At 49.4% G+C, this 21,677-nt stretch overlaps 1 protein-coding gene across 3 annotated transcripts in view; it reads right to left on the reverse strand.

The window, feature by feature from the left end:
* dgkh (diacylglycerol kinase, eta) overlaps positions 1-21,677 on the reverse strand; it is a 651,598-nt gene that overhangs the window by 223,043 nt on the left and 406,878 nt on the right. For all 3 annotated transcript variants that reach the window (XM_070894157.1, XM_070894158.1, XM_070894156.1), the window contains exons 5-6: positions 18,558-18,662; positions 15,327-15,459 (exon numbers count right to left, since the gene is read on the reverse strand). In XM_070894157.1, coding sequence (XP_070750258.1) covers positions 15,327-15,459; positions 18,558-18,662 — 238 coding nt within the window. The remainder of the gene's footprint in view (positions 1-15,326; positions 15,460-18,557; positions 18,663-21,677) is intronic.

Here is a 21,677-nt window from a genome sequence, read left to right on the forward strand (position 1 = left end):
TGTCCATGATAATGCAAAGTGTATGTTGTGTGTTGGAAGGAGGAAGTTTGAAGGGCCTAAAGACATTTCCTTGTCCAGTGCCTTCTTACATTCTTTCAGATCTGGAAGTAACTTACCTCAGTGCGTTGCTCGATGTCAATCCACCCACTAGATGGGGCACTTGGCAACACAGCGATGTCATTCTGACAGGAGCTACAGACTTTGAAAGTGAACCTGTCTTTTCTCTTTGCATATACTGACCAACCCTAATGTACGTTTCTAGCATTTTCTGCTTCTTTTCAGTGTCAGGCGGCCACAGGCAACGCTCTTGCCTAAGAGTGACTGGTGTGATGTCAGAAACAAGTCTTTCTCGATTCCGAGAGAGTGCCTATGATGATGATGTCACCAGCGGAGGTGCGGCGAATGTTTGTGGCGGAGGAGCGGCGAGAGATTGTAGCGGAGGTACGGCAAATGAGGGTACGGGGCCCAGAAGAGCCGAGGGCCCAGGGGCAGCACGGGCCAGCCCACAGTGATACGTGTGCGCACTAGGTCCGTGCAGCAGAGCTGGTCCCCAGTCGTCCTGGTTAACCCTTGCCCCTGGACCAAGACCTAGCTCTGTCAAGCCCGTGTGGTGGCTGGTGTGCAACGGTCACCCCACGTTAAAAAAATCCACACACAGGCATCTTCCACCCTTCAATTGGAGTTCAGGAATGCAACATCAGGTCCTTCATTGAAACATCTGTGAACTCATCCCTTTTGGTGTGGAAGCAAGTCATCCTCGTTCGAGGGACTGCCTATGATGATGATGACAAAACTATGGATTTAAGAGGAAAATCCAAGCTATGTTCCGACATGGTATGAAAGTACGGAGCCTCACCCACTGAAAGCACGCTCCGGGAGATTGAGGGCTGCTCCCGAGGAATTACAATGAGCGGATGCAAAATAACAGAGAGTGCCCAGTACAGGATCCGCTAGCAAAATGCAGCGGGATTGGGGTCGAGAGTGTCTGAAGCTGTGCAAAGGTTCACTGCTCACTGGATCGCAGGATCTCTCACTGTTGGGTTTCCCCGGAGGAGTCTCCAGCTTCCAAGTAACAACATCTACACTTTTGTTGCCATCATCATAGGCAGACCCTCGAAACGAGGATGACTTGCTTCCACACCAATAATGGATGAGCTCACAGGTGTTTCAATGAAGGACGTAATATTCCAGGTCCACTACATCCTGAAGGGTGGAAGATGCCTGTGGGTGGATTTTTTTAACCTGGGGTGGCCGTTGCACACCAGCCACAACACGGGCTTGACAGAGCTAGGTCTTGGTCCAGTGGCAAGGATTAACCAGGACGACTGGAGACCTGCTCTGCTGTCCGGACCTAGTGTGCACATATCGCAGTGTGGGCTGGCCCGTGCTGCTCCTGGGCCCCTGGCCCCGAACTCACACCTTCCCTGGGCCCCGATCACATCCCTCCACTGTCTCTCACCGCTCCTGCTGTATCTGCCCACGCTCCAATCAGCGACCTGAACCTTGATGAGGTCACTCTTCGCTGCCGTCGCCCTCCTGAACCAGCTCGCGCTGCTCACTGAAGTAGTATGCCTCCACGCTGCTCCTTTTATGGCCCCGACCTGCCGCTGGAACCTTGCCATCACAACCCTGTTGTCAGCTTTCTCTCCGTGTTTATAGGATCCATTTTCGCTGCTTTCTTCTGACGGAGCAAGACTTGGGAGAATGAGCAGGAGCCTCAGGAACCACCGGCACCAGCACCTGGGCCTCTCAGAAGACAACAGGTAGGCTGGACTGATCGTACGAGGGACAGAGCCGCCACACACAGTCTACAAGAGCCAACATCTCGGATCTGCCGGAGGAGCAGTGCAGGAAGAGGCTGTGCAGGCAGCCTATCATGGTCCTCTGTAGCCTCCTTGGACAGGACCTGTTGGACCAGAGGGGGAACCATGCCGGTGGTCCTCACAGTAATCACAGCCCTCAATTTCTTCGCCAGCGGTTCCTTTTCAGACTGCTATCTCTAATCTCCTCCAGCTCCAAAACCCCCCGAGATGTCTGCACTCCTCTAATTCTGCCTTCCTGAGCATCCCCGATTATAATTGCTCAACCATTGGTGGCCGTGCCTTCAGCTGCCAGGGCCCCAAGCTCAGGAATTCCTTCCCTAAACCTCTCCGCCTCTCTACCTCTCTTTCCTCCTCCAATACGCTCCTTAAAGCAAAGCTCTTTGACCAAGCACCTGCCCTAATTTCTACTTATGCGGCTCGGTGTCAAATTTTTATCGCATAACACTCCTGTGAAGCGCCTTGGGACATTTCGCTACGTTAAAGGCGCTATATAAATACAAGTTGTTGTTGTTGTTACCACAGGGGACATGAGCAGCAGCTCAGAGTCTGCAGTTCCCAGCGACATTAAGCAGGTGATTGACTCGCCCTTTGCCGGGGGTGAGAAGCATGCCACCTTCCCCACGGACCTCAGCACTCAACAGGACAGAGCTCCTGCTTTGTCCCAGTGGCTGACTGTCCTCCTGTGTGGGGAGACAGTGAGCTACGACTCATGTCCACAGGTGGCTATCGGGACACTGGAACACAAGCCAGTAACATTCAGCAATAGAAAAGGCTCTCACTCCACCAATGTGCAGCTAGTGGCCGATCATAGGAACACCATCATTAACATAAGACCAAAAGAAATAGGAGCAGGAGTAGGCCACCTGACCCCTCGAGCCTGCTCCGCCATTCAATAAAATCATGGCTGATCTGATTATGGACTCAGCTCCACTTCCCTGCCCGCTCTTCATAACCCTTGACTCCCTTATCGCTCAAAAATCTGTCTATCTCCACCTTAAATATATTCAATGACCCAGCCTCCACAGCTCTCCGGGGCAGAGAATTCCACAGATTTACAACCATCAGAGAAGAAATTTCTCCTCGTCCCAGTTTTAAATGGCGGTCCCTTATTCTAAGATCATGCCCTCTAGTTCAAGTCTCCCCGATCAATGGAAACATTCTCTCTGCATCCACCCTGTCAAGCCCTCTCATAATCTTATACGTTTCGATAAGATCACCTCTCATTCTTCTGAATTCCAATGAGTAGAGGCCCAACCATTCAACCTTTCCTCATAAGTCAAGGTGTGGCCTCACCAATTCCCTGTATAGTTGCAGCAGGACTTCTCTGCTTTTATACTCTATCCCCCTTGCAATAAAGGCCAAAATCTAATTTGCCTTCCTGATTACTAGCTGTACCTGCATACTAAATTTTTGTGTTTCATACACCAGGACCCCCAGGTCCCTCTGTACTGCAGCACTTGGCAATTTTTCTCAAGCCATGCTACAACTGTACAGGGTATTGGTGAGGCCACACGTAGAGTACTGCGTACAGTTTTGGTCTCCGTATTTAAGGAGGGATATACTTGCCTTGAAGGCAGTTCAGAGAAGGTTCACTTGGTTGATTCCTGATCTAAGATCATGCCCTCTAGTTCTAGTCTCCCCTATCAGTGGAAACATCCTCTGTGCATCCACCTTGTCAAGCCCCCTCATAATCTTATACGTTTCGATAAGATCACCTCTCATTCTTCTGAATTCCAATGAGTAGAGGCCCAACCTACTCAACCTTTTCCCATAAGTCAACCCCCTCATCCCCGGAATCAACCTAGTGAACCTTCTCTGAACTGCCTCCTTTCGTAAATATGGAAACCAAAACTGCACGCAGTATTCCAGATGTGGCCTCACCAATATCCTGTATAGCTGTAGCAAGACCTCCCTGCTTTTATACTCCATCCCCTGTCAGGTAGCATTGCTTCACACAAAAGATGGTGGAAATTTGTCGAGGCTAGAGGGCTAATTGGAAATTTCAAAAAATGAGACCGATAGATTTTTGTTCAGCAAGGGTATTAAGGGTTACGGAATCAAGGCGGGTATATGGAGTTATGCTACAGATCAGCCATGATCTCATTTAATGGCAGAACAAGCTTTAGTCCTGGAAATAATACTCCATGTAACACTTCGATGGGCTGAATAGCTTTCTCCTGTTCCCATGTTCCTACAATCCTAACAAGAATTACATTTCACAACGCTTATTCGCAAGTCATCATTATCATAGGCAATCCCTCGAAATCGAGGATGACTCTAAAAGTGAGTTCTCAGGTGACTGAACAGTCCAATGCGGGAATTACAGTCCCTGTCACAGGTGGAACAGACAGTCGTTGAAGGAAAAGGTGGGTGGGATTGGTTTGCCGCACGCTCTTTCCGCTGCCTGCGCTTGATTTCTGCATGCTCTTGGCGATGAGACACGAGGTGCTCAGTGCCCTCCCGGCTGCTCTTCCTCCATTTAGGGCGGTCTTTGGCCAGGTGTCAGTGGGGATGTTGAACTTCATCAGGGAGGCTTTGAGGGTGTCCTTGAAACGTTTCCTCTGCCCACTTCGGGCTCGCTTGCCGTGTAGGAGTTCCGAGTAGAGCGCTTGCTTTGGGAATCTCGTGTTGGGCATGTGGACGATGTGGCCCGCCCAATGGAACTGGTCAAGTTTGGTCAGTGCTTCGATGCTGAGGATGTTGGCCTGAGCGAGAACACTGACGTTGGTGCGTCTATCCTCCCAGTGGATTTGCAGGATCTTGCAGGGGCAGCGCTGGTGGTACTTCTCCAGCGCTTTGAGGTGTCTACTGTATATAGTCCATGTCTCTGAGCCATATAGGAGGGCGGGTATCACTACAGCCGTGTAGACCATAAGCTTGGTGCCAGATTTGAGGGCTTAGTCATCAAACACTCTCTTCCTCAGGCGACCGAAGGCTGCACTGGCACACTGGAGGCGGTGTTGGATCTCGTCGTCAATGTCTGCCCTTGTTAACAGTAGGCTCCCGAGGTATGGAAAATGGTCCACGTTGTCGATTTTGATGACCGGGAGGCAGTGCTGTGAGGTGGGGTCAGGTTTGTCTTACGGATGATTAGTGTAAGGCCCATGCTTTAGTACGCCTCAGTGAAGATGTTGATGATGGCTTGGAGTTCAGCTTCTGAATGTGCGCAGACGTCCGCATACTGTAGTTCGATGACAGAGGATGGGACGGGACAATCCTGGATCTAGCCTGGAGGATGAACAGGTTCCCACTGGTTCTATAGTTTAGTTCCACTCCAGCGGGGAGCTTGCGAGTGAGATGGAGCATTGCAGCGAGGAAGATCGAGAAGAGCATTGGCACGATGATGCGAGTCGCAAGTAAATTGTGCATGACTGCCACATAAGGCTATGAATGTCACATGGGTGGCTGTTTAGATCCCTCGACAGTGAAAGGGTCACAAATGGTTTATCATCTTGTTGCAGCTTTTGAACTAAAAATTCTAATTTTAGTGGCTATTTTGAGTTTGCTGTAACCTCGGGACTGACCCAAGGGTTTCTATCATGTCACTGGAATGTCACATGGGAGACCATCAGCAGGCCGGGGCCATCAGAGGGGGCAGCGTGCGGCGGTATACCACTGCAGGGAGCAGCGTGTGCTGCTGCAGGAGGGCGATGGCTGACTGCAGTGCGGGCAGATACAGCAAGAGCGGCGAGGTCGGGGCGAAGGAGTGGCGAGAGATTGTAGAGGGATGTGATCAGGGCCCAGGAGAGGCGAGGGCCCAGGGGCAGCACGGGCCAGCCCACACTGCGATACGTGTGCGCACTAGGTCCCTGCAGCAGTGCAGGTTAACCCTTGCCACTGGACTAAGACCTCGCTCTGTCAAGCTCGTGTGGTGGCTGGTGTGCAACGGCCACCCCACGTTAAAAAAATCCACACACAGGCATCTTCAGGATGTAGTTCGGGTTCTGGAATATTAGGTCCCTTATTGAAACACCTGTGAACTTATCCCATTTCAGCGTGGAAGCAAGTCATCCTCGCTTCGAGGGACTGCCTAAGATGATGACATAGCTTTTGATTTCCAGAATTAAAACATACACCGGGTGAAAATGTTTAAATATAAAATGTAGCATTCTGAATTGCAAGTATCTTAGCGATGACACAAGTCGAATATATGTGACAAGAAAATTGGATATATTGCTTCCTAAGAAAATGTAATGGGGTCTGTCTCAGTGTATTCAGCGTGATGAATGTGGCTTTATCGGATCAGCAGTAACTCTCCATTAGCACATTAAGTGTGTTCTTAAGATTAGAAAAATAATTCACAGCTACAGCTATGAATTCTCATTACTTCCAATGCAAATGTTGTCATATCTGTCAACCAAGAACATGCAGGAGTTAGACATTTTGACATTTAATTTTCTCCATCCATTCCTGTTTCCACTTTATTGAATAAAATGGTCAACTCCCTGTCACAGTAAGTCTTGTCGCGGTGTATGGAAAGTTGGCTGATTGTGTGACACAGGTCCTCTAATAATAATGTCATGGGTGATTTGGTCGGTAAGCATTTTAGACTCTGGTTTTGAAAGAAAATTAAATTCTTTAATTTGATTGAAGTTTAAAAAAAACGACCTTTTCATCCTGGAGTGATGGAATGAATTCTGACGGAGCTGTCTGATCCAACTACCCCACACACAGCTTGCGTTACATTGGAAGGTAACCAAATAAAAAGACTTGCATTTATATAGCGCCTTTCACGACCACTGGACCTCTCAAAGTGCTTTACAGCCAATGAAGTACTTTTGGAGTATAGTCACTGTTGTAATGTGGGAAACGCAGCAGCCAACATGCGCACAGCAAGCTCCCACAAACAGCAATGTGATAATGATCAGATAATCTGTTTTTTGTTATGTTGATTGAGGGATAAATATTGGCCAGGACACCGGGATAACGCTTCTGCTCTTCTTCGGAATAGTGCCACGGGATCTTTTACGTCCACCTGAGAGAACAGACAGGGCCTCGGTTTAATGTCTCATCCAAAAGACGGCACCTCAGGCAGTGCGGCACTCCCTCAGCACTGCACTAGAGTGTCAGCCTAGATTTTTGTGCTCAAGTTCCTGGAGTGGGACTTGAACCTACAACCTTCTGACTCCGAGGCAGGTGTGCTGCACACTGAGCCATGGCTGACAAATACCAGGCCTTTTGTGGGACAGGTTGGAAATGGCTCAAGCACAGATGATCACATTTGGAACCACAAAATACACTGGTTTTAAAACGCTTACTAATTTGAGAGCATGGTATTAAAGAACGCTGTGATTATCTGCACGAACGTCTTTGCGGCCTTCTGCGCATGCGCACTGTTTACCGAAGCCACGCATGCGCAGTACCCGGCAGTTGCGGCCTGCACCCTGAGCCACGCTTTCCTCGGATCCATAACAAGGTGGTCACTGGATCCATTGGTGGCCGGGGTACAGGGTGGATCGGAGGGGGAAGAGAAAGAGAGAGGGGATCGGAGGGGGAGAGAGAGAGAGAGAGAGGGGATCGGAGGGGGGGAGAGAGAGAGAGAGAGAGAGAGAGAGAGGGGATCGGAGGGGGAGGGAGAGAGAGAGAGAGAGAGAGAGAGAGAGAGAGAGAGAGAGAGAGAGGGGATCAGAGGGGGAGGGAGGGAGAGAGAGAGAGAGAGAGAGAGAGAGGGAATCGGAGGGGGAGAGAGAGAGAGAGAGAGAGAGAGAGAGAGAGAGAGAGAGAGAGAGAGGGGATCGGAGGGGGAGAGAGAGAGGGGATCGGAGGGGGAGAGAGAGAGAGAGGGGATCGGAGGGGGAGAGAGAGAGAGAGAGGGGATCGGAGGGGGAGAGAGAGAGAGAGAGAGAGAGAGGGAATCGGAGGGGGAGAGAGAGAGAGAGGGGATCGGAGGGGGAGAGAGAGAGAGAGAGAGAGAGAGAGAGGGGATCGGAGGGGGAGAGAGAGAGAGAGGGGATTGGAGGGGGAGAGAGAGAGAGGGGATCGGAGGGGGAGAGAGAGAGGGGATTGGAGGGTGAGAGGGAGGGGATCGGAGGGGGGAGAGAGAGAGGGAATCGGAGGGTGAGAGGGAGGGGATCGGAGGAGGGAGGGAGAGAGGGAGAGAGAGAGCGGGGATCGGATAGGGAAAGAGAGAGAATCAGAGGAGGAGATAGAGGGGATTTGGGGGTGAGAGAGGATTTGGCGGGGTGGAGAGAGGATCGAGGGGGAACGAGGGAATTGGAAAGAGGAGAGAGAAAGAGAGGATCAGTGGGGGAGACTGAGAAGGGATCGGAACGGGTAGAGAGGATTGAGGAGGCAGAGAGAGAGGATCGGGGGGGGGAACGACAGGAGGCGGAGAGAGAGTAAGAGAGAGAGAGAGAGAGAGCGGAGCTCAGAGGGGGCTACAGAGTGGATCACAGGGTGAGAAAGAGAGGAATGGAGGGTAGAAAGAAGATTGGAGTGGAGAGGGAGAGAAGGGAATCGGAGGGGGGGCCGGAGGGGGGAGAGAGGGAATCGGGAGGGGGGGCCGGAGGGGGGGGGGAGATTGAGGAGGCAAGAGAGAGGGAAGGGGAGAGGAGGTCAGGAACTCCGCGGGGTAAAGAACACGGAGAGTACAGTGGGGATTGGGGAAGAACGTGATCCTGGTCTAAAGTGGGAGGATTGAGAGTGAGAATGTGATCCAGATGGTAAGAATGATCACGTTCTTCCAAACCCAACCGCTTTACACCTGCACCACGTTCTCCTTCTCCTCCCTCGAGACCTGGTTGATTTCTCGGAAAGCTTAGTGTGTGCGTGGCAAGTGACATCATTGGGCTGGACAGAATCTGGAAGTATGACACTGTCACTATTCACTTCATACCCAATAAACCTGTTAATGATCCATGACCCACACACAATGCCCCATCTATGGAGGGTATGGGGGGGGGGTGGGGGGGGGGGTGTTCCGGAACTTGCTTGAGGGAGGAGGTCATGAACCCGGGCGAGAGGTGGGGGGAGGAACTTGGGCAGGGGGTGAAAGTCAGGAATCAGAAGTGGGTGCAAAACGGGGGGGGATGATGTGGAGGGGGAAGGAGATCAGGAACCCGGGCGGGGGAGGGGGAAGGAGATCAGGAACTCGGGCGGGGGAGGGGTTGGGGAGATCAGGAACCCGGGCGGGGGGATCAGAAACCCGGGCGGGGGAGGGGGAAGGAGATCAGGAACTCGGGCGGGGGAGGGGGAAGGAGATCAGGAACTCGGGCGGGGGAGGGGTTGGGGAGATCAGGAACCCGGGCGGGGGAGGGGTTGAGGAGATCAGGAACTTGGGCGGGGAGATCAGGAACCCGGGCGGGGGAGGGGGAAGGAGATCAGGAACTCGGGCGGGGGAGGGGAGATCAGGAACCCAGGCGGGGGAGAGGGAAGGAGATCAGGAACTCGGGCGGGGGAGGGGGAAGGAGATCAGGAACTCGGGCGGGGGAGGGGGAAGGAGATCAGGAACTCGGGCGGGGGAGGGGGAAGGAGATCAGGAACTCGGGCGGGGGAGGGGTTGGGGAGATCAGGAACCCGGGCAGGGGAGGGGTTGAGGAGATCAGGAACTTGGGCGGGGAGATCAGGAACCCGGGCGGGGGAGGGGGAAGGAGATCAGGAACTCGGGCGGGGGAGGGGAGATCAGGAACCCAGGCGGGGGAGAGGGAAGGAGATCAGGAACTCGGGCGGGGGAGGGGGAAGGAGATCAGGAACTCGGGCGGGGGAGGGGGAAGGAGATCAGGAACTCGGGTGGGGGAGGGGGAAGGAGATCGGGAACATGTTTCGGGGATGTGGGAGAACCATTAACCATGTTCTGTTCTATGTGAGCTCTGTTCTGGTGTTGCCTTCAAGGTGACCAATCAGAGATCTTGTGTTAGAAATAAACATGACCATTAAAGAATATAAAGACTTGTATTTATATAGCGTCTTTCACATCCTCAGGACATTCCAAGCCACTTCACAGTCCATGAGGTACTTTTGAAGTGTAGTCACTGTTGTAATGTGGGGAAACGGGGAAAACAGCAACCAATTTGCACACAGCCAGTTCCCACAAACAGAATGAAATCAATGACAGATCATCATCATCATCATAGGCAGTCCCTCGGAATCGAGGAAGACTTGCTTCCACTCTTAAAATGAGTCCTTAGGTGGCTGAACAGTCCAATACGGGAACCACAGTCCCTGTCACAGGTGGGACAGATAGTCGTTGAGGGAAAGGGAGGGTGGGACTGGTTTGCCGCACGCTCTTTCCGCTGCCTGCACTTGATTTCTGCATGCCCCCGGCGATGAGACTCGAGGTGTTCAGCGCCCTCCCGGATGCACTTCCTCTACTTAGGACGGTCTTTGGCCAGGGACTCCCAGGTGTCGGTGGGGATGTTGCACTTTATCAGGGAGGCTTTGAGGGTGTCCTTGAAACTTTTCCTCTGCCCACCTTTGGCTCGTTTGCCGTGAAGGAGTTCCGAGTAAAGCGCTTGCTTTAGGAGTCTCGTGTCTAGCATGCAAACAATGTGGCCTGCCCAGCGGAGCTGATCAAATGACCTGATAATGTGGTGTTGGTTGAGGGATAATTATTGACCAGGACACTGGGAGAACTCCCCTGCTCTATGAATAGATCTGTTACATCCACATGAGAGGACAGACAGTGTCAGCTGTGGCATTCTCGCCTCTGAATCAGAAGGTTGAGGATTCAAGACCCACTTCAGAGACTTGAGTACAAAATCTAGACTGACATTTTTTGAGGAGATAACAGAGAGGATTGATGAGGGCAATGCGGTTGACGTGGTTTACATGGATTTCCAAAAGTGGTTCGACAAAGGGCCACATAACGGGCTTGCCAGCAAAGTTGAAGCCCATGGAATAAAAGGGACAGTGGCAGCATGGATACGGAATTGGCTCAGTGACAGGGAACAGAGAGTAGTGGTGAATGGTTGTTTCTCGGACTGGAGGAAGATATACAGTGGTGTTCCCCAGGGGTTGGTTCTCGGACCACTGCTTTTCTTGATATATATTAGTGACTTGGACTTGGGTATACAGGGCACAATTTCAAAATGTGCAGATGACACAAAACTTGGAAGTATAGTGAACAGTGAGGAGGATAGTGATAGACTTCAAGAGGACAAAGACAGACCGGTACAATGGGCGGACACGGGCAGATGAAATTGAACGCAGAAAAGTGCAAAGTGTTACATTTTGGTAGAAAGAATGAGGAGAGGCAATATAAACTAAAGGGTACAATCCTAATGGGGGTGCAGGAACAGAGAGATCTGGGGGTATATGGGCACAAATCGTTGAAGGTGGCAGGGCAGGTTGGAACATAAGAATTAGGAACAGGAGTAGGCCATCTAGCCCCTCGAGCCTGCTCCGCCATTCAACAAGATCATGGCTGATCTGGCCGTGGACTCAGCTGCACTTACCCGCCCGCTCCCCGTAACCCTTAATTCCCTTATTGGTTAAAAATTTATCTGTGACTTGAATACATTCAATGAGCTAGCCTCAGCTGCTTCCTTGGGCAGAGAATTCCACAAATTCACAACCCTCTGGGAGAAGAAATTCCTTCTCAACTCGGTTTTAAATTGGCTCCCCCGTATTTTGAGGCTGTGCCCCCTAGTTCTAGTCTCCCGACCAGTGGAAACAACCTCTCTGCCTCTATCTTGTCTATCCCTTTCATTATTTTAAATGTTTCTATAAGATCACCTCTCATCCTTCTGAACTCCAACGAGTAAAGACCCAGTCTACTCAATCTATCATCATAAGGTAACCCCTTTAAAGGTAACCCGGTTAAAAAGGCTTACGGAACCCTGGGCTTGAATAGAGGTATACAGTACTAAAGCAAGGAAGTTATGATGAACCTGTATAAAACACTGGTTCAGCCTCAACTGGAGTATTGTGTCCAATTCTGGGCACCTCACTTTAGGAAGGAAGCCTTAGAAAGGGTGCAGAAAAGATTTATGAGAATGATTCCAGCGATGAGGGATGTCAGTTATGTGGATAGATGGGAGAAGCTGGGGGTGTTCTCCTTGGAGCAGAGAAAGTTGAGAGGTGATTTGATACAGGGGTTCAAAATCATGAGGGGTTTGGACAGAGTAGATCGAGAGAAACTGTTCCCATTGGTGGAAAGGTCGGGAACCAGAGGACACAGATTTAAAGGTGATTGGCAGAAGATCCAAAGGCGACAAGAGGGAAAACCTTTTTACGCAGCGAGTGGTTAGGATCTGAAATGCACGGCCTGAAAGGATGGTGGCAGGACTATGCGGATAGGGCACGGAGTGGGACTAGCTGAGGTGATCTTGCAGAGAGCCGGCACAGGGTCAATGGGCCGAATGGCCTCCTTCCATACTGTAACCATTCTATGATAGTCCCAGTGCAGTGCTGAGGGAGCGCTGCACTATCGGAGGTGCTATCTTCGGATGAGATGTTAAACCGAGGACCCGTCTGCTCTCTCAGGTGAACATAAAAGGTCCATGACACTATTTTGAAGAAGTCGGGAAGTTCTGGAAAATATTTATCCCTCAACCAACAGCACTAAAACAGACTATCTGGTCATCACCACATTGCTGTTTCTGGAAGCTTACTACGCACAAATTGGCTGCCGCGTTTCCTACATTACAACAGTGACTACATGCCAAAAATTATTGTGTTGGCTGAAAGGCACTTTATAAATCCAAGTCTTTTTTTCTTTCTTTCTTGGCTTAACGTCTCATCTGAAATAAAGCATCTCCGCAGTGCATTACTGACATTAATAACTCAACGTTGAGCTTTGGTCAACCTTGCCTGTGACCACAAATTGCTTCAGTTTGGCTTTACAGTTAACATCTCCTCAACAGAGAAACCAGAGAGAGTATCTAGTCTGTTCTGAGTTTGGATATTCTGAATAATAAATGCTTCACAGAAGGAAGTTGCATTTTATATAGGACCTTATCCCAGCCTTATAACATTCCAAAGCACTGAAGAAATGCGTTCATTGTTGTCAGGTAGGCCAACACGGCAACCAACATGTGCATAGAAAGATCCCACATATAGCTCATCTGCATTATTGGTCAGAACACCAGAACTCCTCTGCCCGTCTTCCAATAGTTCCAGGGGATACTTTCAGTCTATTGGAACAGGCAGACAGCCTCTCAGACAGTGCTGCACTCCCTCAGTACTGCACTAAAGTGTCAGTCTAGATTCCGTGCTCAAGCCTCTGGAATGGGACCTGACCCTAATGCTGAACTTTAATTCGAGTGTCACACCTTTCGTTGATTTTTTTATTGGAATATGTACATCATGCACCTCATAATTTTGTTCATTCGGAACATAGGTTTGATGAAAAAAGACTTGTATTTATACACTAAAGAACCAGTGTTGCTCTGCAGGATTGAATATTATATTATTTGTCGCGTGAAATAAGTTAGCAGTGAAAAATAGAACCATATAAGGGAACCCTGCACATGACCAATTCACACCCACATACTGCAAGTGGCAGACGTGCAGATGTACAGACATTTAAAAGTAATGTAAGAGCTATACGATGCCAGGAATCAGACATGCTACCTCTCAACAAACAATTTGTTCCAGTCGTGACAAAAACCATTACCGCTCAATTCTGCCCACGGTGTTGGTTTATTATAGATCCTTTCACACTTGTCAAGGATTGACACCAACACCGCTGAAAGACATTCTAGTGCAGCATTAGTCAGGGGCGCTGAAGCCTTCAGACGTTGTGGGTCACATAGGTACATGCCGTGTAGCATCAAGGGCCACGTAGATAAAGTTTAAACCTATGTTGCCATGAATTCCCAATAGCTCAGGTTACTAATGCTAACATCATACGGTCTCCAAACTACTAGAAGGGTAGAGCAGCAAATGGAGAAAGTGCAAAAGTACTTACAAGGATGATACCAGAACTGAGAGGCTTTAATTATCAGGTAAGGCCAAATGGGCTGGGGCTCCCTTCTGTCGACAAGAGAAGGCTGCGAGAGGTCGATAAAATGATGAAGGGGATCAATAGGGTCAATGTGGAAAAGAGGTTTTCACTTGTGGGGGAGGATCCAAAACTAGGAGTCATAAATATTAGATAGTCACTAATAAATCCAATGGGGAATTCGAGAGAAACTTCTTTAGCCAGAGAGTGGCGAGAGTGTGGAACTTGCTACCACAGGGAATGATTGAGGCGAATAGTATAGCTGTATTTAAGGGGAAGTTGGATAAGTACATGAGGGAGAAAGGAATACAAGGATATGGTGAGAGGGTGAGAGGGAGTAGGGCAGGAGGAGGCTCAAGTGGAGCATAAACACCGGCACAGACCTGATGGGCCAAACGGCCTGTTGCTGTAAATACTGTGTAACAGATCTTGATCTTCTGGTTTAGGATTTATCCACCAATGAGGCAACAGCCCAAGAACAGCCCAGGCCATGACATTCAAAAGAGGACAAAGCAATTAATAAGCTAAATGTCAATGGGACAGATGACGTGGGCTCTGGCCTGGATTGATGGGGCACAGGAAGCAAAGACTGGACACCCCTGGGTTAAAGCAATGAGTAGCCAGCTGTAATGTATGCACCTGTGAGCATGCTCATAGGTTTGGAGAGCTGTTGAGAGGCAGGGGTCCCCAATGGTGGGCTCTCTACGCGGGAATCCTCCCTTTATTTATTGGGGACTTGGCCTGGAGGATGGTGCACGGAGCAGTCCTGTGCAATCGATTTTTAAGCCGGTTCACGGGCTCCCAGGCTGCCAGCAATTTCTGCGGTCTGGAGGAGTCAGTGTTCCATGTTTTTATTGAATGTGCGAGGTTGCAGCCCCTCTTCCAATATTTGAAGGGGCTGCTCCTCAAATTCTGGTTGCATTTCAGTCCCACACTCCTGATCTTTGGGCACCCTGTGCGGAGGGGAGTGGGCAGGTCGGAAGGCCTCCTCGTAGGACTGCTCCTGGGCACGGCCAAAGGGGCCATCAGCCGGTCCAGGCAGCGGGCAGTCGAGTGGATCGTTCAACCAGACTGCCTGCCTCTCTTCCGCGGTTACATCCGAGCCAGGGTGTCCCTGGAGATGGAGTATGTGGTGTCCACCGGTACGTTCGCGGCCTTCCGCGAGAGGTGGACACTGGAGGGACTGGAGTGAATCATCACTCCCGGCAACCAAATTTTAATTTGATTTAAGTTTACTGTCAAAAGTTTAATGTGTAGGTTTTAGTGACCACCCCCCCCCTATAATCAGGAGGCACTTAATTTATGGTTTCAACATAAAATAGTTGTTGAGCCATTGAGTTGGGAGTGGCTTAGCCAGTCACGTGATGTTCACAAGCCTCAATAAAACCCCAGCCAGTTGGGTTTGGAGGATCCACAATGAGGCAGGTGATTGTGAGCCTGGTGGATGAACTGGTCATGTGTAATGTGATTGTTAAACCTTTTGCTAATAAACCAACTCGTTCTTAATAGCAATGTGTTGCTATGAATTCTTAAGCAACAACCCATGAAGCAAATACATTACAGCTGGAGCAAGCTGCTCTGATACATTTTTACTCAAGTGCTGTTGAGTGAGAGCTCTTTACCTTCGCAGGAGAGTCCGTGGGAGGTGACACCGGATAGGCTTTCTCGGCAGACGTTGCAGAATGTAGGGCGGGCGTGGGAGCAGGCGTACCAGTTATGCATCCCTGAGAAATGTTCCACATTAAACTGTGCAGTCTAGTGAAGGAGAAAGCAGCTCTGTTTACCAGCACAAAATTCACAAAATGTACAAAACACCAAAACCTTCCCTGCATTTTTAAATATATTTGTCAAATGTACTTGTATATTTTAGCTTGCTTTCCTAACACAGGGACACTTCACCCTTCTAGCTATGTGTACTGTGGGAGCTCAAGACTGCATCTCTGAAACTCTTTGCTTCGGCCGCGGTCTGGAAAGTTGGAAGATTGAAGATTGATTATAATAGGCTGCTAGACGATATGGTGCCATTTATCTGTATATTGAGTATTTGAGTGCAACTTGTTACGATATGAATAATAATCTGAGTTGTGTATCGTGATTCATGACATTGTCTGTATTGGAGTGTACCTTGTTACTCTGCGAATAATAATTTGATGACATCGTCTGTATGTTGAACGATCTGGGTTGTGTATAGTAATTCAGAAAGCAGTTAGCCGTGATTTCAGGACAATGCCATTTTGATTCTACAATCAAAGAAACAGAGTTCAAAGGCTTTTTTGGTATAAAGATGAGAGTTTGACACTGGACACTAGAATCTCGGAAGATGTGTGTCACAAGCAGCCATGGAAATTGGAAGAGCTGCCTTTGTGACGTGTCTCAGTAACTTTCATACTGGGTTTGTACAGTATGAATGTCTGAATAAAAGACCTGATCCGGCCTTTACTACAACTGAGTGTAATTCGACATTTAAAGCAACGAAGATAGAAGAGCAAGACAGCCGTTACAGCATGTACTAACAGGCAGTAGCGACGCACTGGTGCAGAATGCACCAACACAATATTGCTAGCTCTTGCTGGCACAGAGATGAAAAGCTCACCCCACAGGGTAAATTTACACAATTTCACGCTCTGCTGCGAGCTTTGCCTGACAGGAGCACTTATGGAGATTTGCGGACGGCACATTTAGGGTTCTCCGGATGCAGAGGTGAGTACGACAGAATCACAGCTCACACGCCCTGACCTCTGTGAATTCCCCATATGTGTTCCTGCCAAGTGGAACACTGTGCCAGAGTGCAGATAATATAAAATTAACCCTGAGGGTGAAGATTTGCTCTGTAATGCACAATAAAGAGGTTTACAGCTTTACTACACTTTGTTCCAATAGATTGTCCACCCCCATGGTTACAAGACTGGAGGTGGGACAGGAGATTACAGAGAAGATTAATGGAGAAAATTCATACAGGTCTTATAATAATTAACTCCCAATTGATTTCAGTTAATAGATTCATTTGTTCTGTGATTTGCAAGGCAAAGAAAACACTTTGGGAAATGGTGCCAAATCTCCTACTGCAGATCTGATCTATTGAGTACTCAATCATATATTATTATAAATTGTTATGTACACAACACTCATTAAGCCGGACTCCAGTAACAGTCCTTCTGGGATTCTGAATAATCGGTCACTGGCAGCAATATTACACACTGCATCGGAACAGCAGGAGGCCATTCAGCCCCATGAGCCTGTTCCATCATGCAATCAGATCAAGGCTGATCTGTATCTTAATTCCATGTCCCCACCTTGGTTCCATATCTCTGAATATGGGATTTATACAACTGCAGCATGACTCCCCACCCCTTTCTATTCCAGCATTTTTTTAAAATATTGGGCCAAATTCACCAAATCTACGGGAGGGCGGGTCGAAATGGGAGGGAATCAGCATGGGTGATTCATGGCACTCCCAATTTTCTAATCCTCATGGATCGGAGAACCAGGCATGTGGGAATAAAGCAAATCGGGAGTGCTGCAGGTCACTAGGTCCCTTGCTTTTTGTGATATATAGCAATGATTTAGACTTGAAGTTAGGGGTATGATTAAGTAGTTTGCAGATGACACAAAAATTGTCCGTGTGGTTGATAATGAAGAAGAAAGCTATAGACTGCAGGAGGATATCAATGAACAAGTCAGGTGGGCAGAACAGTGGCAAATGGAATTCAATCAGGAGAAGTGTGAGGTAATGCTTTTAGGGAGGGTAACAATGAAAGGGAATACTCATTAAATGGTAGGACACGGAGAAGTGTAGAGGAACAAAGGGACCTTGGAGTGCATGTCCACATATCCCTGAAGGGAGCAGGCCAGGTAGATAAGGTGGTGAAGAAGGCATACAGAATGCTTGTCTTTATTAGCTGAGGCATAGAATACAAAAGCGTGGGGGTTATGCTTGAACTGTATAAAACACTAGCTAGGCCACAGCTAGAGTACTGTGTGCAGTTCTGGTCACTTCGTTACAGGAAAGATGTGATTGCACTAGAGAGGGTATAGAGGAGATTTATGAAGATGTTGCTATAGACTGGAGAATTTTAGCTATGAGGAAAGATTGGATAGGCTGGGTTTGTTTTCTTTGGAACAGAGGGGGCTAAGGAGAGACCTGATTGAGATGTACAAAATTATGAGGGGCCGAGATAGAGTGGATAGGAAGGACCTATTTCCCTTAGCAGAGGGGTCAACAAACCAGGGGACATAGATTTAAAGTAATTGGTAGGAGGGTTGGAGGGGATTTGAGAGGAAATATTTTCACCCAGAGGGTGGTGGGGGTCTGGAACTCACTGCCTGAAAGGGTGGTAGAGGCAGAAACCTTCACCACATTTAAAAAGTACTTGGATGTGCTTTTGAAGTGCCGTAACCTACAGAGCTACGGACCAAGAACTGGAAAGTGGGATTAAGCTGGATAGCTCTTTGTCGGCCAGCGCGGACACAATGGGCCGAAATGGCCTCCTCCCGTGCTGTAAATGTCTATGATTCTACGATCAGTACCAATGACCTCTTGGGCCAAGTCCTCCACTTGTTCTCTTGCTGAGCGGGGGCTCACCACCGATCCATTTAACCTACTTCTAACTGCAGCTTTGATCAAATAAGGCCAATTTCAGAGAGCAGAATTTCCGTGCTTCTGATCTGCTGCGGCCGCGATGAAATCGCTCAGAGTTTGTAGCCAGTGGGGTGTTTGACGATTGCCCTGGAGCAGACAGACATGCAATGCCTTCGATGATGTATGGTGTGAAGCTAGCCTCTCAACGAGCGCTCATTGTGGCCGTTACATTGTGCAGAACGCCCTAGCACGTGCAGTGCAGCTGGAAGCTTACCTCGTAATGCTCCCTGCTCTGTACAGATTTTAGCGAGGAGATCCAGTCCTCCATCTCCTTTCTGTTCTCAGCACAAAGAATGAGTCTTCGGAACGGTGTAATAACCTGAAACACATTGCCCCCAGTGAGCAAACCAGTGCAATAAAAACACAAACACGTTTCAAAGGTAAACAGTCCCAACAGGTCACTTATAAAATACAGCTGCAAATTACTTTGACGGACGAGCCGCTACGTAAATGCAAGTACTTTCCGACTTCCCGCCTGCTGCTGCGGTGGGACTGGGAATGAAGATGGAGCAGACAATGCCACGGACAGCTGAGCAAACGCAAGTGTTGCCCATGAAATAGCACACCAACGCACGCCATCACAGCACTGCGTTTCTGCTGAGTCGTTGCTTCCGTGCCAATCAAGTGGCAGCTTAAAATGTGTGGAGGCCATCGCATGCTGTATGAGTCATGGCACAACCAAGAAAGACTTGCACTTATATAGCGCCTTTCACGACCTCAGGACGTCCCAAAGCGCTTTACAGCCAATGAAGTTCTTTTTGGAGTGCAGTCACTGTTGTAATGTGTGAAGCGCGGCAGCCAATTTGCGCACAGCAAGCTCCCGCAAACAGCAATATATTAATGACCAGATAATCTGTTTGTGATCTTGGTTGAGGGATAAATATTGGCCCAGGACACCAGGGTAATTCCCCTGCTCTTCTTCGAAATAGTGCCACGGGATCTTTTACATCCACCTGAGAGTGCAGACAGGGCCTCGGTTTAACGTCTCATCCGAAAGACAGTGTCATGCTCCCTCAGTATTGCACTAGGAGTGTCAGCCTGGATTACGTGCTCAAGTCCCTGATTCAGCGGCAAAAGTGCTGCCCACTGACCCACAGCTGACACCTAGTAGCATTAAAATGAACACTGGTTTATCAGTATTGCAAGTGGCCTGAGGCCTGGGAGATTGTGAAGTGGGCAGGAATCTGGTAAGATAGGGTCTCAAGGTTTAGCAGTATTTTGGGGTCCCCAGGGTCCAAAAGGACAAGGCAAGGATGTAAAGGTTACAGGAACATTAGAGAAGGTTAGGAAGTCAAGTCCAGCGATCACAGGGTCTGGAGGCAACATGTGGTTCTGGAATTGGGGAGAACTAGGAATGTGGTCTAGTGGTTTGTGAGCCATAATTAACCAAGAACCACTTGTCCAGCATGCTGAACTAGTTAGAAGATTGAAGATTGCATTTTAATTAACATAGGGCTTGACTTTCCACTTTGCTGGCTAGCGCCCAAAAAATGGGCGATGTCCCAGCAACGGTCGATGTCTCAGCCTTACCGATCGCTGGAACATCGCCCATTTTTTATATCGCGATAGACCAGCGATGAAATGGGCGATACAAAAGGTTAGCGCTGTAACATGGTCCAGCGATGTGGAAGTTAACAGCTTCCCTAGCAACGGTCTTCTGCGCATGCAATTTTTTTTTTATGATGAGCGGTTTTCCCGCGTTTCGCGAGGTCAGGGGTCATCCACACATGCGCAGAAGGCTGTTGGGAGAGAGAGTGAGTGGAGAAAGGAGAGGAGAGGAGTAAAGCTGAGATCATGAGAATAATACTCGTTAATTAATTGTAATGAGATGTCTTCCGTAGAAAATGTGGACGCCCTGGCATCTTCGCCTGGGAGGGGGAAGATGCTCGGGCCCAGCAGACCTGGGAATAGGGCTTTGGAGCAACGGCAAGGTGGAGTGGGGTGCAGAGTCTGAAGTATTGAGAAGGTCTGGGCTCTGACAATACTGAGAGTAACAGGGTCTAACAGCCTTCGCAGGGAGAATCAACCAAGAGAATGGGATCCAAACTGCTGGAGGCCTCTTCTGAATCCTCGGCCCCAATCGATTCCTAACTCTCAGCCTCCTTTCCCCATCCCATCTGCAGCCCCTTTCGTGCTCACGGGTATCCCTTTGCACTCTCCCCATTTTCAGCCAGTTCAGCCGGTTTAACGTCTCATCCGAAAGAAGAATTCAACAGAGTGAGGGCTGACAGCATTCAGTGGATGGCACCTGACTGCTCCTGTGGAGGAAACTGGAAACTGGTCATATATTGGGGGGTGGTCTCACTCAATGATTGTGCCAGAGAATCTAGCATAGAGGTTAGCACACTCGATTGGCAGCGATTTTCCAGGGAAGTCAGGAATCTGGCGTGTGAAGCTATGTGCTGAACTTACCCGGCAGAGTATATGAAGCTAAGAACTAAAGCCTTTCAGCTCATCTCACTCACTTGCCACTTGTACATCTCAACCTGGAGCATTTTCATTGCCCTCCTACCCTGGCACCAAGTCATTGGGGCCGAAATTGCCCCTTTCTGTAAGAGCTGTGACCGCCTCAAAGAGGGTCGGTAAGGACCCACCGCTCAGTCGCCGCGGAGGGGCCGCCATTTTGTAAATTGCCCTCCTTTATTTTTGGAGCAGTGTATGGGACCGCCCCACCCGTTTTCCCACTGTGTCGGGCACATGCCGACCCCTTACCGACCAGCAGTGACCCCCGCAGGAAATTGTCCCGGTCGGTGGCCTGAACAGCTTTCCCCGACAGGGAGCTGTCTATGGCTGGGTGGTGCGTCTGTCCTTAAAGGGGAGGTCGCACCGCCAGCGACTCCATTCTATTTTTTATTGTCAGCCGACTGCCAGGTCAGGCTGACAATTATGCCCACGGGTTCGGCCGGGCCGCCAACAGGCAGTCTGCCTCCCCCTCTTGGGTACCAGGCTGCTGGTCCGGCCAAAACCCTCCCTGGTGGCCCATGGGATCGAACTAAAAACTTTGCAGAGTTCGCAGTGGACTTCCCCTTTAACTGAAGGGGAGGAACGGTGTGATGCGTCAGCGCGGTGCTGATGACTCGGAGCAATGGCCGTTCTGACCCGCCCGCACTTCCGCCCCGCTGACCACTATAACACCGCTCCGACCGGGAACACCAATAAAGTCCTGAATTTTGCAGGATTATACGCCCCATGTATTGGGGAGGCCAGAACACTGACAAAACGGTAAGAGTGCCCCCTTTTGGGGTGGGGGGCAATTTTGGCCCCTTATCTCTTCGCTCCCATTGAATTTGGAATCTGTCAATTGCTTTGATTCCTTTATCCAAGTCTCTATTGA

Source organism: Pristiophorus japonicus, chromosome 11, assembly GCF_044704955.1.
Source record: "Pristiophorus japonicus isolate sPriJap1 chromosome 11, sPriJap1.hap1, whole genome shotgun sequence".
Classification (NCBI taxonomy): domain Eukaryota; kingdom Metazoa; phylum Chordata; class Chondrichthyes; family Pristiophoridae; genus Pristiophorus; species Pristiophorus japonicus.